The sequence below is a fragment of the Morus notabilis genome, unplaced genomic scaffold (genome assembly GCF_000414095.1).
Source record: "Morus notabilis unplaced genomic scaffold, ASM41409v2 Scaffold1927, whole genome shotgun sequence".
Classification (NCBI taxonomy): domain Eukaryota; kingdom Viridiplantae; phylum Streptophyta; class Magnoliopsida; order Rosales; family Moraceae; genus Morus; species Morus notabilis.
In genome coordinates, this window is record NW_010367010.1 from 2,985 (window position 1) to 22,928 (window position 19,944).

Consider the following 19,944-nt stretch of genomic DNA (forward strand, 5'->3'; position numbering starts at 1 on the left):
GGTCATGGCCTCTTCATAACCTCATGATATGCACCAAATTTTTCTAATGTTTCAAACTTATGAGTCAAGTAGATTCTCTTTTTGTTGGTGCAAAAGTCCTATTACGTTTCTAAGGTAAAAGTTAAATTAATAGTGCTGATTCTGTAGCAAAACGCGCTTATATATTTGGCTTAGAAAAAGTATGTATATATTGTTATATATGACAAAAAACGACTACTGTTTATAATAAGTGGCTGAATTTTGGGATCATGTGTCCAGTCGAGGTTGCCTGTCCTCTAGGTGGTAATTTAATAACAACAAGTAGACAGAAATTAATTTCGAGGTTTCACCAGTACAACTAGAAAATTTCCTGCTTATATATATATACACACATATATGTGTGTATATATATACAGCAATATTTTTTCTGGGCCGGGGATACGAACATGCATATTTAATAATGAATGTTTGGTCACTTCATGCACGTAGATGCACTCAAAATCTGACATACAGATAGCTCAAAATCTCAAAACATGATTTTCAGGGTACCCCTGATAATTTACTGTTTTCTCTGCCCCATTCAAGCAAAGTCTTTGAAAAAAAGTCATAAACATGAAGATTCCGACGGATGATTAATCTAGTGAACCAACGTCATACAAATAGGAATCAGGATATATGCATAAATTTATCTTTAGTATGAAGAAATTAGTGTGAGAATATGTATGTGAACAAGTAATTTAAATACATAAGAACAATAAAAAGATTTCCCAAAAAGGAAAAAATAATGAAATATAAAATATGGATAAAAAACCCCTTAAATGAATTATAGAATCGATCGGCAATGACATTGGGATATCATTCTGTATTATATATTGGTCATTATTACTTTTTTAGTGGTCACGGATTGATCATGGTGGTAATGATTTTTCACAATAACCTCTTTAGCTCTTTTAATATATAATAATAGAATCCTATTACTAGCCCTTGCTGATCAGTGAAAAAAATATTAATATTTTATTTTGGCAGTGAATGAAAAGAATAATTAGGCAGTACCAGGTTATAAGATCAATTGATAGGCCTAATTTTGTAAAATTAACATTGGACGGGAAAACTCATGAGTTTGGACTAAGTTTATAACACCGACAAATGAGTCGTCTACCGGGGTCCATTCTATTCTATATGATCATAATGTAAAAAAGAAATTAAAATGTATAGTGATAATGATTGTATGGATGATGACATACCATTAGTATTGCAATTAGCTAGATTTCATTAATCGTTTTCTTTAAATATGCATAATTTTTGAAAGAGTGCATGATTACAGATTAAATTAATAAAATATAGTTAGTGCAAATAGTGTCACAAAAATTAATTAAAATGAGAGAAAGAGGGGAAGAGAGAGAGAGAGAGAGAGAAAAGAGGAACATAAGCACTTTCATAGGGCCCATGTCATGTCCTCTCAGTAGACCCAAAGATGTGATTTCATCTTTCTCCTCTCTGCACTTAAACCAATTCTTTCTCCCACCTCCATTTCTTCTTCTTTTCTTTCCTTCCTTGTCATTTCTTGCCAAGAGAAAAAACTACACAAGGAGTTCTCTCCTCCTTCCTCTCTCTCTCTCTCTCTCTCTCTCTCTCTATGTCCGGCGACAGACGAAAAGACTCCGCGGCGGAGGGCTCGTCGTCGCGATCCATAACGATGACGACCGCCCCCGCCGATCTTCATCATCATCAACAGCAACCATCGGCCGCGCCTCTGAGCCGGTACGAGTCCCAGAAGAAGCGGGACTGGAACACGTTCGGTCAGTACTTGAAGAACCAGACCCCGCCGGTGGCGCTCTCGCAGTGCAACTGCAACCACGTGCTCGACTTCCTTCGCTACCTCGACCAATTCGGTAAGACCAAGGTCCACCTGCACGGCTGCGTGTTCTTCGGGCAGCCCGACCCCCCCGCGCCGTGCACTTGCCCCCTCCGGCAGGCCTGGGGTAGCCTCGACGCGCTGATCGGGCGGCTCCGTGCAGCCTACGAGGAGCACGGCGGCTCCCCCGAGACCAACCCTTTCGGGAACGGAGCAATTCGGGTCTACTTACGTGAAGTGAAGGAGTGTCAAGCCAAGGCCAGGGGTATTCCCTACAAAAAGAAGAAGAAGAAGAGGAATAATCAGCTCATCAAGCCAACCACCACTACTGATCAAGACTCCAAGGTTTTGAAGCAGTCTTCTTAGTTGCCCCCTCAATCTGATCCTGCTAGCTTGATCTGATCTCATGGTAATCATATATTTATCTTCGTCTATTAATCTTAAATTCAATTTATTACTTCTTATTTATTATATATAGCTATCATTTGTTTTGAAAGTCTTGTTGTTTCTGCTTCATACTTCAACTGTCTAATTCATTCAAAATTTGATATATAAGCAACGAATAATAAAGGGGGTCTGGTATATATAGCCCTTGTTAAGTTTCCAGAAAGAAGAATTCTTCCAATTGAGGATGAAATAATGATCTTCGAACTTGGGGATCTGTATTCCATGTTAAAACCCTAGACTTTAGACCCCAAAAACCCTAATTTGCTTGATTATTGTCGTAGATACCGTAATTGCGACACTGATCCAAGATGTTTGGTAGGTAAGTTTTGAACATCTTTCACTCTCTCGCTATGTATAAGATGCCATAATTAGGGTGGGAAGCATATATAGGCTTTAATATTTTCTCTCTCTAACTGTTTGTCTCTCTCTCTCTTTCTCTCTCAAATCAGGCAAAAACACTGTTTGTGATGTCCTAATTAAATATTTTTCATTACTCGTTTACTTTTCGTTTGTTTTCTGGCCTTTTTGTGATTCTGTTCGATTTTCTGCTCCCCATGGTTACCATGTGATATATCATACGTTGCATGTGATTTATATACTCATGGACGTAAAAACTAACTCATATATATACGTGTGTATGCATACATTTTTATAAATTGTCCGTTTCTTTCTTCCTTTTTTTTTCATGGAAAACGGTTTTATACGTTGTTTTCTGATCATTAGTAAAAACGTTAGCAATCCAATATATAATGATTGGATTTTAATTTGTGCTTGGTGCGTCAAGATTCTATAATATACTTTTAATTGTGGTGGAACCATAATCAATTAGAATATGTTTACAGTTCATTGGCTGGCCATTTATTTAATTGTTAAAGAATTTGTTCCTTTTTTAAACTAGATTAATTTTCATAATAAATATATAATCACAAATGCGTTTCAAGATCTTGATGAACCAAGCATTGTACTGTACGTCATTGTATGTTTTTGTCTAATATGTCTTTGATCATCGTCTTGTATATTTTGTATTGGCCAGCTACGTTAGTAAATTACTTGCGTTTGACTTTAATCTCAAACTTCTGCCACATTCTCCGATAGAATTATTTCGCTGAAATTAGAAGGGGGAAAACATTAGTTGGATTATATATATTGTACATTTTAGAACCTTCCAAGTAGTAGTCCTTAGTTGAAGTATTAATCGTTCTTTTTTCTTTAAATGACACGTCAATTAGTACTTAAATAAAACTAAAAAGAACATACACTAAATATTATATAAATATATAATAAATTATTAAATTAAGGCCATTTGTATGTCTCATGATAGCATTGTCTTGATCTGGTTAGAATTTTTTTTATGTCGTGTAGATGTCCCCTCTTTGTGGGGTTAGGTGATCTGTTCTTTCAACGCTTGAAAACCTATCTCGATAGGAGGGGTTTCTTCAATTCGAGCTTTATGTGTGCTTATTGTTAGTGTGCCGAGGTGTTCTCTCATTTTCGGGCTTCAAGCGTGTGTCTGTCCCTCTAATAGGTCATTAATATTATACCGAGATGACTGTTTATCAATTTTTAATTAAATGCAATTTCCCTTTCAAAAAAAATATACGCTAGTTGAACAGTAAGTTGGAGCTGGCAAAATGAATTCTTATTACTTAGAAGTTTCGGTTTATACACGCTTAAGCATTTAGAACAAAACAATCTTCAATGAAATTGGAACCTTTTTGCTAATGAAGGCCTCGGTGATCGGTTCTAAGTTGGAGATGGGAGAGAAGAAAAATGAACGAGATGATAGACTGGCCGTGACGCCCTGTTTGTGTAGTAAAATTAGTCATCTAACTTCATATTAATCTTTAGTCGTTAAGCATTAATATCTTCTTTTATTACCTAATTATAAAAGAAAATTACTTACTTTATTATGCTCTCTGAACACATTTGGAAATTTTTAGGAGTCCGCCCCTAAGCCTATGGTAGTTAATTGAGTCTACGCCTATGTATAAAGCCACTATTGGCTAGCTAGCTAGTTACTCTCACACTATGTATGCAATAATTGAGCATGGAGTGAAATAGGCATCTCTAAACAGAAAAATGTTCATTTTTTTTATTATAACATTCACCTATATATACACACATATACATATACATATATATGTATATATATATATATATATAGACACAAGTAGGTGGATGATAAACCATAAAACAAGACACGCGACCTTAAAAAATTAGTTGTAGACATTTCGTTATTAATGGGATCCATCGTATAGAGTACGGTATAAATATTTTTAAATTGGTAGAAGTTTCTATTAATATATAAAGAAATTACAAACTAGGATAGCCTATTGGCTTTTTCTATAATTTATAATAAACAACACAAATAGATCAATGATAGTACTATTAGCCCGTTAAATTTAAAATGAATATACTGAACTATATTGGATTGAATTCTCCTAAATACTAAAATAAAGAGCTCACTAAACTAGAAAAGAAGTTTTATTATCAGACCTTGTATCCAATCAGATTTTGTAGTGGTTTCTTGATGATAAGTCAAATTTCTAATAATTGGAAACTCTTTCTGACCCTAACAATTAGCTAGCACTCCTCTTTGTTTTATTGGAGATCAATTCAGCATGTTGATTGCAAACTTGTGAGAAAAAATTCTTTATATATATATAATTAGTTTCAAAAATATCTGTCATGCATGATCTCTTATCTGTTAGCTAACTCATTTAGGCAATATAAAAAAAAATGGTAAGATTTAACAGAGAAACCGCACTACAAGAGTTGCAGAGTTTTTGTAATAAGTAAAATATCTTTCATTTCTTGCGCACACTTAATTTGTATAAATCTTCCGGTTTATTTTTTATTTTTATTTTTTATTTTTTATTTATTTTTTATTTTTTAAGGAGAACTTTAAAATTCACTTCTGAAAAAAGATAAAATACCAAACCACGTACAAAGATAGATTAATTAGTACTACAGAATGTTTCAAATTCATAATAATTTAATGCTTTTAAACTTTAACTACTTCCAAGCTCTCACATAATTAAAAATATGAGATTGATCAGTATTGATTCAGTAAAATCTAAATGATAAAGGAGAGAGATCAGCAATATATAAGGGAATAAAGTGACAAGGAGTACGGCTTAATGCTTCATGTATATGCCAGACATTATATTCGGGCCTTATCTTATTAGCCAGATATCAAAATTGGTGTGAAATCCTAATTCTGCTATACTATGATTTTCTTATCATTATTTTAAATTCTTTTTTGAACTTTACTTCTAAAAGGATAGTAATGCGCTTCATTTTAAAGGACAATGGTAGATATAGCTAGTTTGAATTGGAGAAACGTAAATTTTGGATCCCTATTATCAAATATTATTCATTAACTGAGGTTTGATATGCAATTTTATACTTTTTCACAAGGGTAGAAGGATGAATCAAAGTGTTATATATCTCAACACTAGAGAGTTTATAAAGTAGAGACCAGACAAAGTCAGTTACCACTTGAAATACTTGTACTTGTATATACAAGTTTTGTTTATGATAATCACAAGCTACTTTTATTCACGTGCAAAAATAGAAACTATGCCATGATAGGTCAAATAATATATAATTAGTATAGATATTATAATTATTAAGCAATTAATCCCAGCACAAAAGGAACTGCTTTTTATTCAGGCTGTGCACAAGTGGTTATTGTATAAATACACAACTAAATTAACAAAAATCTTTTCCTCAAAATTTAATCTGTTAGCTAGGGAGGGGCTATTGGGGTTTAGGTGATGAAAACATTACATGCTTTCCAGTTTCCTCCGAGAATTTTGTTCAGAGATGACAATATTCCTGCTTTTATCAAAAGTTTAAGATCTTGTATTGATACTTTTGCATGCTATGAAATAACCTAGATTTGAACTTTTTAGGCCTCTTACATAGTATAAGACTATTCATATGTAGCTCAGTTTTATCTAAGCCTATATAAAAAATGAATTTAAGGTTACTTTTGCTTTTTCTTTTTTTAATAAGAATATCATCGTCCTCTTCAGTTTTTAGTACATCTCAATTATATTGGCACCTACTGGAAACCACATCTCACCCTATCCATATTTTTTTTTTTCATGGTTCTTTATTCATTTGTATTTGTGCACACGCACGCGGCAATTGTTTCTTCTAGAAGATCATGCGTTTTGTTTCTCTCAGATGGGTATTTTCATTAGATCTTTACATTTAGGGGTTTTAATGAGGCGTGTTTCATTTTTTAAGCGAAAAATCTTTAATGAGTTTTTGTTTTCCTTTTTCATTGTAAGATGCGTTTGTAAGCATTTTCAGCGAGTTTATTTTGTGTTGCACTTGCACCCTTCGAGTTAGTTTACTCTTTTTTAAATTATTTTTTGTGTATTAAATGGGATTTGGCATAGATAAAGAGCTTTAGTTGGTGCTAAACTTATTGGATTATGTACTATATATAGTTTCCTATCCTAATTTTGCTTCTCTTCTTTTACAGAAGGGGAAAAAAATGACCATATACAGAATCACATGCTTTGTTAATGTTTGTTTTGTAATGCAAACCAACAGATTATGAGATAAAACCCATATATATATATATATATATGTATACATAACTTCACTAACAGTGAATCCTGAATGTAAAAGTACTAAAATGGAACAAACTATCACTGCCTCTAAATCCTAGGCTAAATCATTTTGTGCCCACAATTGCATGAATTATTGAGATTGATCCAAACAATGGCCCCAATCTAGTGATAAACCAGTAGATAAAGTTCGATAATTTCCTTTTATGGTAGAAATTTAATTAAATTATTTATCACTCCTTAGAAAACTTGGAATATTAATGCATAGAAAATAGTATAATGAATTGAAATAGCTAAAAGTTAGAACGAATGTGCGGTATACATTTATACTTGTACGACCTCAAATAATTCATTGCTTTACTTTAGTATATTATTGGTGAGAACTAGCTAGGTAATATAGAAAGGAGGTTTTGTCTCTGTAGCTATCAAACAAGCTAGCCAGTGACTGACAACCCACGTCAGTTATCTAGTATTCTTTGATTGTGGAATGGCAGTACCATACATATAATTGAAGCTAGCTCAATTGGTATGCAGTAGATGTACGAGTCGTTTTCAACAAATTTAGTTTTGAGTTTAAGATTGAGGGATTAAAAAAAAAAAACACACTATTTGTAAAGTTCCGTTTTTTCTGTCAAATTGGTGTTAAATTTTCTCAGTTTCATATATTTTATATTTTTATTTTATTAGATTTAACGGTTTGACATGTACTAGTGATAAGGTAACCTTGCTGAGAAAATAATATGGGATATTAATTTAAAAAATGGGAGGACATAGTAGCATTCATAACAAGAGATCTATAATGCATTTAATCTTTGTTTAGAACTCTGTGGTATATTATATTGTATTGCAGTGTATGTACTACACAATATTTAGTATTATTGCAGCAAATATACTCATAAGCGATATTTGTATTGAATATAATTTATCACGGCATACCAAAACACTCTTTATCGTACAATTTTTTTAATCTGATTATTAGTCTCCTCTTATTCCATCCATACTCTCGGAGGTTTTGTCACAACTACAATGATAAGCACATACACACACATTTGTTCTATGCATATGCATATAGTTTCCTTTTTCTTTTTTTTTTTAATACTTTTTGGAAATTTCTTCTATACTTTCATTAATTCAATAAATCGTTGCGCAATATCATGTGCACATTTTTTAGAAGGGTCTTAGTGGATTATCAGTCATAACACTAGCTAACTTCATGATGGTGTATAATTAACTTCTTAATTAGTCATAATCAATACGTCTGCAAAACAAACATCATAAATGTGATTAATTATCACAAGAGATCAAACCAATATTGATCCTTTTAGTTTTTCTTTTTTTTTTAAATTTATTTACGTTATCCTTGTAGCTCATAAAACATTATTGATATACTTTAATTTGCATTTCACTGAATATTATTTTGCAGATGATCACCCCAGCGGGCAAATGGATGGGGGAGGGGATAGAAAAGGGACATGCTAGAAATGTGCTTGAAAATGTAATCCCTCAGATTTCTGCAAATAGTACGTAGTATGTTATAATAGTTATAAATAATCTTCTATTATAGCAAGCTAAGTCTCAACGGTTTGCTTTTTAGTAGCACTACCAAATACATATTGTAAGTTTAATTAGTTACATATATATTATATATATCCTAGAACTTTTTGATGAAATAGCAGCAACATTATATATATTGCCCAGTATTATCAATCTTTATTTGAATGGGAAACAAGAGTAATTATTTTTCTTCAGTTGCGAAAAGCCACCGTTCATGATTCTTTTGTTACAAATTCATCCAACATTTCCCTACGAATTATGTAGGATGGTGCAGAAAAGTACGAGTACTTTTGCTATTATATACGAAAAATGGGATGAATAATTAAGAGTGCTCATTACATATGCATGAACGTATCCAGTTAACGCAGTACTGTAATGCTTTCATGTCGTACAATAAGGCATCCCTACAAATAATTTCGAGATTGAAAAATTTTCAAGGACAAACCCTAGTTGGTCCTTATTAGCTGTACTAAAATATAGTAGATATTAAATAAAGATCTAGTATATGTGACTCAATTGATGACATATGGATGACGGCACTTTTAGACCATATGATTTAATTAACGAGACTTGCACTGATCTAATGTTATATGGTTGTTAATTACCAGTTTTACTAAGTAAATTGTTAAAAGTTATTAGGAGGTTGACCAACAATAATAATATAATTCTAACATAAATATCGTGCAAATACTTCCATTAAATATTGTCTCCAGTAATTAAGAGTTTGGATCTCTTATTAAAGATGGTAGTCTTCTAATTAGCTCGCGAAGAAGATGTATTGATGATAAGATATTTTTAATATCTCCAAGTATATAGTACGTAAGAGATAGCACTGGAAAGTAATGTCCATCTATGCCTCATATTACATGAACAGCTTTCAGCTTGGAAAAATTAGACTCACACATCATTATAGCACGATTTTAGTCATAAGATATTAATTTAACAGCTGTAATAAATTGGATTGTTGACCAAAAAAGAATTATGACAATATATGAAATTAGATTTTTATCACACAACGTCATCATATTTTTATATTTGATGAATAACCACTGATGATAACGTAACCATTAAAAACTCGTCCATATTTTATATGTGTATGTATATTGCGGACCATTCTACTGGCCAGCCGTTTTTCTCAGTGGTTTGAGTTTCAGCTTAAGGCATGGAGGATCAGGAGCTTTCTCCGCTAGTTCACTATATGTAATTGACTTCGACGCTAATTTTACTTTGGCTTTGTTTTAGGTCTGTAAAATATGTTGCTGGAAAGCTCTTCAACAAAAAGAGCAATCAAATATTACGTTTCTAACGACTATTCTACGTACGTTTCATGATTATCACAATATTTACGTATGAATTCTATAAAATGAAATGGAAAGTCTGTCTTTATTAATTTTTTTTTTTTCTAGGGAGAACCGAAGAGAATGGAGAACTATAACATAACATCAAAAAAGAAAATCACATCCCACTTAAGTCTTAACTTGGCACTTAAAAACGATCAATTTCTCATTAAGCCCATCACTCTAATTTTTATTTTAAAAAAAAAAGAAAGAAAAGAAAAATACAGTGTGATGTCCAAAAAGTGTTAAAAAGCTAAGGAAGCCCAAATACAATATAAATCATGATTAAGAAAAAAAAGTACCTGGCAGTTATCCGTAGTTATCCCTGTAGAGAGAATAGAGCCATGACTCACACCTTGTGAACGGAAAAGAGTACGTATTTGTCCAAAGAATTGGCTACCGCTTGGGAAAAAAGGCCAGCCATTTCTGTACCAACTAACTGTGTACAGAAATCAAGAACTGTAAACTCCACCACTAATTAAGAAGAATATACTTGAACTCCATAAGACCCGCAACTTGTCTGCAACTTGATTGCCTTCTCGATAAATATGTGAGGCCCAAAACGTGATACTATTGAGATAATGGAGAGACGTAGACCATTTGCTCCTAAAGCGCCAAGGAATCACCTCCGTTTTCTTCTTGATCAACAAATTATAACGACATAAGAAGAGTGAAGAGTCGCATTTTGAACCATATATGGTATTCGAACCATTGCGCGTTTGAATTAGTTTTTACCGATATTTCGGTGAAGGAACTATGATGATCTGCGGTATTAGATGGATCATGAAGATTGAAGAAACAAATTAATATAACTCTTCGATATATAATAATGAGTAGCTCAGCTTGATTAATGTTAGAAACTTGAGGGAATTTGGGGATTCTTAGTGAAATGATAAAGTAGTAAAATGGAAATAACAACTTTTATTGAGAAACAAACAAGCAAGCCAGTGATAAAGTTGGTACAAACGGAGCACTTGTCTCCGGAAACTAGAATGAGCGGCTGATATGTGAGCTCACAAAGGCTAATCTGGTGCTTAGAAAATGATTTTGAATGTGTAAAATAAAGTACAACCACTACAAGAAAAGACTAAATAGACGACATCAAACAACAACGGTTTCTCACACAATTGTTGTTGAAAGGGGTATTAAAAATACGGAATGATTTAACTGCAGTTATTTTAAATCACTATCGTTAAAAGTAATTCTTATAAATTCGAAGTCAATCTAACGACAATCATTTAAACAATCCATCAATATATTTGAATAATTTTCCAGCGACTCTCACTCACGAAATCACGAATTCTCGATCTTTTGGCGGTTCATTCATAACTTCTACATTTATACTTAAACTCCCACCATGCCTGTTCTCTCAAAAGAAAAAAAAAAAAAACAAAAATTTAAAAACAACTCGCAATTATAAGTCTTAAAAAGAAATACAAAATTAAATAAAAGAGTAAACTCAATTTATTTTTAATTCATGCGTAAATCATGCCTGTAATTGGGCTCCTATCGTGTTTTTAACGTGTTTGTGCATGTGCCCCTACCCATGTTTGTGCCAAACCCTTAGTGTGCTTTGCGCTCTAAAATCGCGTCAAGCCCAACCCATTTAAAAAACCGGATTAGTTAGGTCCAATTAATTGTTGTGTCGCATCAATCCGTGCCCACTTTTCAGCGTGGTGTGCTCATGTTGACCCTCTAGGCCCGGCCCATTTTGAACACTCGACCTTGTATAGCTCCGCCACCGGTAAAGGGGACTATTTTTGCATCAAGAGCTATGGTTGCAGGTTGGGTCCTAAAAGTTAAGGAATGAGAATTAAAAAAACATATATGCATATATACCCTGCTAAACTCACCACTTAAGTTTTTGTTCCTTACTTTTATAATGGATGGTTCTATTTACACACCATGTTTTACTCTCCACACCCCTCTTCTAAACACACACTCCACAAAATTTTAAAATGGTCGAAATTACTTTCTACACATCTTTATTATTCCAAAATTAACCTAAACTATTTTCACATGATTATTAATTCTTGATCATTTCATTTTTCTTTTCACACCCACTATTTTATTTTAATTTTTAATTTTATTATTATCATTTTTATATTTCCTTTTCTTAGTTAAACTTTAGGTATGACGCCTTTTTTTGGACAAAAAGAAAATTTAAAATCTTTTTTCAGAAAACATAAAGGACACTCAAAAATATAAATAGAAAGCAATATAATTCCAGAAATAAAAAATAAATAAAAATATGGCAACAAAGTTATTATAGTATTGAGTTATGATTAAAAATACAAAATGGAAAAAATATGAAAAATAAATAAACGAGCATAATTAGCATAAAAAAGAACAAAATGAAAAAAAAATCAATTCACGAAAAGAAAATAAAACACAAATTGCCCTTCAAAAATGAAAAGGCAAAAGAACAATCATTATAGAACAAATAGTAAAGAAAATTTAACATGCATCTATGTAATTTTTTAGAATAGCTATTGAATTAAAGTTTTACCATAAATTTCAAAATAGAAATTGTTTATAATATGAGAAAATCACACGTGGGGTGTGTAAAGAGAAAAATATTTCATTTTTATATAAAATTTAATCATGTAATTAAGTCTATTATAATTGTTATTTTTTGTCATTTTACATGAAAGTCTTTTCTAATAAAAAATTATAATTAAAAAGGATGTTGAGAGTAAAGAGATGTGTGAAAATAGAACGTCTTTTTAAAATTCTCCACAGCTAAATTTAATATATAAAGGGATAAAGTAAGAGGAGAAATTGCATTTAAGAAATGACATAATTTTTTATCATCCCTAATTAAAAGGACAATCTCCTTCATTTCTTGAAAAAGAAAAGATAAAAGTAGGGAATGTGTCCCAAAATCCAATTAGGATCCCTTTATTTTCTGGGTGGGGGATCCAACTGCAATATTAAGTTAATTCTTGGAAAAACTTCTAAAAAATGTTTTTTTGTTTTTGTTTTTTGCTGAAACAATTAAAATTGGCTTTCTTCCTCGTGCTTGATAAATCCTAGCGATATGGTCTCCATTTCCTCGATGTTTGCTAATCAAGATGCTTTTCCTTTTTTTAAAGATTATTTTCATAACTTGAATTATGCACCATATCTCAAAATGCCTCTTAATTTTTTAAAACGATTCAAAACATCCTTTTATATATAGAAAAAATGTCAAATTACTCCCTCTATTTTAATCCGTCTATAAATTTAACAGACACGTCATTAAAAGGTAATTTAACATTAAATTCTAATTAAAAATATTAAAAAGAGTAAATATTACAAAAGAGAAAAAATAATAAAAAAAAAAACCCCAAACATTTTTTCACTGAACTTTCTCCTCCTCCTTCTTAGGGCTGTTCATGGGTTGGGTTGGTGCGGGGTAAGGTTTTTTCTTCCCCCGCCCCAAAGGGTGCGGGTTGCACATATTTGGCCCCAACGATGTTAAAAAAATTTCACAACCCAATCATGTTTGGGTTGGGTTGGGGTGGTGCGGGGTGGGTTGGGTGGCCGGTTTCAACATTTAAAAAATCAAATACTCAAAGTTCAATCTAACATATAATAACTCCAACAATCAAACATATAACAATTCAAAGTTCAATCCAACATCAAACATGAAGCAAAGTAGTCCATCCAACATGAAACATAAAGCAAACATAAATTAGTCTACACTCATAAATTAGTCTTAACATAAAGCAAACATAGAGGCTTAATTCAAATCCCTCCAAAGCAAGCACTGCAACAGCAACCATTCTTATCAGTCCAACTTATATGCTCCTCAATGGTTGTAGTAGGACATGGAGTTGAGTTATCTACAAGAGAAATGAAAATAGCTTAAGTAATAATTTGGATAGTTTAGAGTTCATATAATGAAATAGATTAAGATACATACAAATTATTGTCTTACCTAGGTTTTCATAAGTCTCCAAGTCATCTAAATAGTCTCTTACTTGTATACAATCATGTATAGATTTCAACCAATTTTGAGTACAAACAAGAGCCTCCACCATCTTAGGATTCAAAGAACTCCTAAATGGATCCAGAATGTGACCACTAGTACTGAAAGCTGACTCAAAAGCTACTGTGGAGACTTGGACAGTAAGTACATCACATATAATTTGAGCCAAAACCTTAAACTTCTTGCTATTATCTTTCCACCACTCAAAAATACCAAAATCAGGGATTAAAGGGTTCACATTCTCTTCAACTAGATACCTCTCAAGGTCATTTTTCTCCATATTATCCCCTCGTTGCTTCAAGAATTGACTTAGCAACTCATTGGCCGCTTGGACAGGTGGTTGTTTTGGAGTATTTACGCCATTTCTTGTTTTTTTTTTTCATTATCTACCCCTTCACCATAAAAGGACATCATTTTAGCCATTGTTTCATCCACTTTGTTGCACAATTTAAAGGCTGTGGAAGCATCATAAATCATGCTAAAACTGTACCAAAGATATGCCTTTTTATATCGAGGGTCAAGTACAACAACAATAAACAACATACAGTGAATATTTTCCCCATTTTCCCAATATTTTTCAAACTTCCTTCTCATCCCAAAAGCCAGAGTTGACAACAAGCAATCACACTACAACAATGAAGGCCATTTGCGACGACATTTTTTGCAATGACATGTCATCGCAATTACTCCCCGTTAAATAAAATAACCATGTCGTCGCTAATAACTCAAATGTCGTCGCAAATAATTTTGGAGCGCAAATTTCAATGGCGCGGATTTTTACTGCCAAGGTAATCCATTTTTGCGACGACAAGTTGTCACAAATAATAAGATATTTGCGACGATAAATGTCATCGCAAATAATTTCATGTTATTTGTGACGACATTTTCTCTGTCATCGTAAATAATCTTTTTAAGATTTCACCAAAAACTAAATGCGAAAAAAATGATTATTTGTGACGACTCAAATATTATTTGTGACGACATTATGTCGTCCCAACTAATTGCCAGCTGTGACGTATTTGTGATGACATTTTAAATTTATTTACGACGACATTGTCATCGCAAATAAGTCTAATCTAATATATCCTATCTTCTTCTTCTTCATTTTTCCCTGATGTTTTCTCTCTCTCTCTTACAAAATCTCTCTCTCTCTGCCTCCTCTTCCTGTCACCGCCGTCGCCGGCCCTCTTCTCTTTCTCTTCCCTTCTCTCTCTCTCTCTCTCTCTCTCTCTCTCTTCCAATCCCTTCTCTCTTCTTCCCCTTTCCGGCCACCGCCGCCGCTCCCGCCGCCCTACCCCCCGCCAGGACTTCGAAGAGGCAACATACTCTGACAGGTTTGGGTTTTCTCCTTTTTTTTTCTTTTTGTAAATTTTGTTTGGTTGCCGAGAAAATGGAAGAAGAAAATGGAAAATGGAAGAATCATGCACGTCCGAGAAAATTTTATTGCTCTTGTTTTGCTTATCGAGTATGTGCTTGGATTGAGTTACGAGAATTTTGATGCTCTAGGAGTTGAATATTGGGGATTTTGTTTGGGAATTTTGTTCGAGTTTAGTCATTTTTTATGGTTCTGAGAATGTGAAATTTAAACTTGCATTGATTAATCAAGAATTGTGTCTATATGTTACTCTAGATGTAAATAAAATGTTAATTTCGGTGCTTGAAAATTATGTTCGATGTTTCAATTTGATGTAGGCGTTTGATTTTTCGCCTTCATCGTTGTTTGCCCGGTTCCTCCGACGTAATCCCACTATTTTCAGCCCCCGTTTAATAGGTTTGAACTTTGTAAGTTTTTTATACTTATTGTACTTTTAGTTTAAAATTGTTGTAGTTTTTGGTTATATGAATTCGGGATAATGATTTTGATATTTGAACTATGATTTTCTTATATTGTTGAAATTTAGTATATGTTTGTGATTCTTGTTCTAGGCCGCACATCTTGCAGCTATAGTGTGCCGAAATCTTTTAAAGTTATTTTTCTGTAGGTTTAGATTTTTGGATCATAAGAAAAATAAGTCGTTATGCTGCCGAAATTTAGTTAGAAAACGAGAATTTTAATAAGTTCATTAACAAAATTTAATGAATAAAATTTAATTGTGTTAATAAAGAGTAAAATTAAAATTAATTAAACACATTAATAAATTGTTATGTCTGTTGTTGTGTATAGTTGAAATGTTGATTGACAAAAGTTGGATTTATTTGAGGAACCGATTATCGGATCAATATTGGAATGGGTTATCTGCTTTTATTGAGGTCGCCAAAAATTATGAAACTTCAAGTGGCCATATCAGCTGTCCTTGTGTAAAATGTAGAAACCATGAAATGCATCTAGTAGAAACTGTGAGAGCGCATATACATCGATTTAGTTTTAATCCATTGTATAGTACATGGATTCCCCATGGTGAAGTAGAAGCGGTTTCAGGTGTCGACCCAATAGTTAATCAACCAGTAGACGAGATGTTTGTAGTATTACAAGATATTGTTGGGATTAATGATGACCATGAAATGTTGGATGAGACGCATGTGGATCTAGAAGATGTACAATACGCTGAATTTAAGGATCTACTTTCTGAGCTCCAGGTGGGATTGTATCCGGGCTGCACTAAGTATTCAGCTTTAACGAGCATGGGGTTTTAGAGCAAGTTCTTGGCATGCGTAGAGGACATAAGATAGGAGTGGGTCTGACGCTCTCCCAAAAGCATTACTCCGGGGCTTCTTCTTCATCTGTTGGTTCATACTCGGACACAACATCATCGGCTCAACCTGACCCACGTATGAGTCATTATTTATAGAAATCGTACCGGCAATAAGTTAAGATTTATGAGAATCAGGTGAAAGTGTTAGAGTTGATGGCTAAATTGCAGCCCAACATCCAATTACCTACGATTGATCGTCCAGAACCAGTTGACCTAGACGCTCCTCTGCCTCCTTCAGATGATGACAGTCCTGATGATGATTCAGATGCTGGCGATGCTGCAAACTTAGACGATTAGTTTTGTTATATGTACTTTTTTATTTTTCACTTTATTTAGACTTTTATATTTTTTTGAACATTATATATACACTTCATGTAGTATTCAAAATATATTTTATAAATTTATTTAGATTTACTGTTTTTAATATTAATTTATATTTCACTTTTAATGTATCTTAATAAATTCTATTCAGTATGTAACATAATAATGTTTAATTAAAAATATTAAAAATTAATTAATTTAAAAATTATAAAAAAATTAATTTCAGTTTTTTTGCGACGACTTTTTTAGACTTGTCATCGCAAAAAAATAAGATTATTTACGACGATAATTTGAAATGTCATCGCAAAAATGGATCATATCACGAGAAATTTGCGACAATGTATTAGGGACAATTGTCGTCGCAAATACATTTGTGACGACATTATGTTGTTGCAAATAATTTATTTGAATGGTACAAATCTCATGGAAAAAAGTGTTGGAAGTGACATGTTCTGATGAACTAAATTTCAAAAACCTTAGCATTTGACCAATCTTCCTTCATTGGTGGTCCCACTTTTCTCTTCCCACCATCTTCTTCCAAAAAGTATCCTAAGTACTTTTCATCCTTCTTTTCAAACCTATCAATGGCCTTTTGAAACTTAATAGCAACATCTAACATCATATATGTTGAGTTCCACCTAGTTGGGACAACTAAGACCAACATCCCCTTATTTCAACTTTCTCTTGCTCCATACAAACTTTAAAGTTTTGTAACCTCGCAGGAGAAGATTTAACATACTTAACAGCATTTTGAATTGTTGCTATTGAGCTATGCATTTCCTTTAGTCCTTCATTTACAATGAGGTTGACGATGTGAGCATCACAATGCTAATGGAGAAATTTATTGTCCAAACTAGTGCCCTTCCACCCATTCACCTTCCGTTTGAAAAAACTCAAGGTTGAATCATTGGCAGAAGCATTGTCTACTGTCACCATGAACACCTTCTCAAGCCCCCATCCATGCATACAATGCTCAATCAACCTCCCAATGGTTTCCCTTTTTCCATTTGGCATGGTACAAAAGTTGATAATTCTCTTTTGAAGCTTCCAATTAGAATCAATGTAGTGGGCAGTTAGACACATATAGTGTATGTTTTGTAAAAAAGTCCAACCATTTATTGTAAAGGACACTCTCTTACAATCATTGCATAAAGCAGCTTTCAATTTAGCGTTTTCCTCACTAAACAATTACAAAACATCTCTAGCAACTGTCATTCTTAAAGGAGGAATAAATTTGGGCTGCATTACTTGGCAAAAGTGTCTAAACCCTTCCCCTTCTACACTCCTAAACGACAGCTCATCCATGATCACCATCTTAGCTAAAGTTTTCCTACAGGCTTCTTTACTATACCCTATTGCCAACAAACCACCCCCACTTTCACTAGTCAAAGGAAAACTTAACAATTTATGCTTCTTATCTTCAACTCTAAAGGGATTCTTTTTGCATTGCTATCTTAAATGAACCAACATGCTACTTGTCCTATGCGTTCTAGAACTACAAGCATAGTCCTTCCCACAATAATTACACACTGCTCTTTCATCACCTAGATTAGCCTCTTTCTTAATAGTAAAATGAACCCAAACCTCAGATTTCCTAACAAGCTTTCTATTACCATTTGTCTCCTCATTTTCTAAATCAATCACACTTTTGTTTGGTGATCTAGGGGCTGGTGTTTTGAAAAAAAAAACTTCAGGGTCAGCCGATTGGTTTTTAGGAGTAAGGGGTGGGGAAGGTGATGCGACGAATCTAGAAGTTTGGGTGTTGTTGCTTGATGATGATAGGAACTTATCCATCCTAAACAAAAAACATAACACCAGCCAAAGTCCAAATTGATCAACACATTCACAAAACAGACAAATCAAAAATCAAAAATCACATTGACACATTCACTAATCACATAGCTGAAATCACATAGCTATTGTATAAACCTCAACAAATCAGAAATCACATGTGGAAAATCTGAAATCATAAACAAAACCCATTTGATTCAAGAGCAAACTCCTCACAATAAACCTCGAAATCGAGCAGAAGTCAATCATAACATATTTCAGATTGCACTGTTGATTAAGCAGAAATCAATCATAACATATTTCAGATTTCAGATTTCAGATTTACTTGAGAGCCGAGAGGAGAGGCAGAGACCGGAGAAAGCCGAGAGGAGAGGTGGATACTAGAGAAAGCCGAGATGAGAGGCAGAGACCGGAGTTGGGCCTAGAGGAGAGGCAGAGAGGAGAAGCGGATACCGAGGAGATGAGAGGCGGAGATCCTAGGAGAGGAAAGGCGGAGAGGAGAAATGGAGACCGAGGAAAGGAGAGGTGGAGACCGGAGTTGGGCCTGGAGGAGGGGCAGAGAGGAGAAGCGGAGACTGAGCAGAGGAGAGGCGGAGATCTGAGGAGAGGAGAGGCGAAGAGGAGAAGCGGAGATTGAGGAGAAGAAAAGCGGAGATCCGAGGAGAGGAGAGGCGGAAAGAAGCCGCCAGCGCCGGAGACAGAGTGCTTAAGGGACTGAAGAGTGAAGGTCTGGTCGTGGTTGAAGAGGGAAAGCCAAGAGTGAAGGTTGTCTGAAGACTGAAGAGAGACTAGAGAGTAGAACTGTAGAAATTGAAATGATGTCTAGGGTTAGATATTACAAATAAGGACTCTTCATGGGTTGTGTGGGTTGGGTTGGGGTGTGTGGGCCATTATAGGCCCAACCCACACTCCGTCCAAAAACTTCAGGCCAGACATTGAATTGGCCGAAAAAATAAAATTAATGTTGGAAATTGCATTTTTCGGATTGGGTTGGGCATGCGGGTTTTGTGGGTTTATGAACAACCCTACTCTTTCTCTCTACATAACCAACCAAAATTGTTGCATCAGAACAGGATCATGACAACGGAAAGCTTCAACGCCAGCATCGGATCTACCCACCCCCGGGCGATGACTTGATGATCGAATCCTCACACCCCGACAGCAATGTGATCCTCTCGACGGAACGAATACCCAACCCTCTTTCCTACCAACGGCAACGTGAACCTAGCCTCTTCCGGCAACGGCGCAAACCAAGCCCTCACGGCGTAGAGAACCAACCTTCTACCGATGGCGCTGCGATCTTCTTCTCTCTCGCCGTGCCAATCTTCCTGTTGCACGGTGCCACGAATCACTACATCCCTCGCCAGCATGAACTCTTCCATTTTTGTCCCCGATTTCCTCTTCTATT

General features: G+C 34.1%; 1 protein-coding gene across 1 annotated transcript; it reads left to right on the forward strand.

Moving 5' to 3' along the window:
- The first annotated feature begins 1,505 nt into the window (after window positions 1–1,505).
- Window positions 1,506–8,571, forward strand: LOC21387330 (protein LIGHT-DEPENDENT SHORT HYPOCOTYLS 10). Its single transcript, XM_010111574.2, has 2 exons — window positions 1,506–2,243; window positions 8,291–8,571. The coding sequence occupies exon 1, from the start codon at window positions 1,616–1,618 to the stop codon at window positions 2,198–2,200; it is 585 nt and encodes a 194-aa protein (XP_010109876.1). The 5' UTR covers window positions 1,506–1,615; the 3' UTR covers window positions 2,201–2,243; window positions 8,291–8,571.
- Window positions 8,572–19,944: the final 11,373 nt, after the last annotated feature.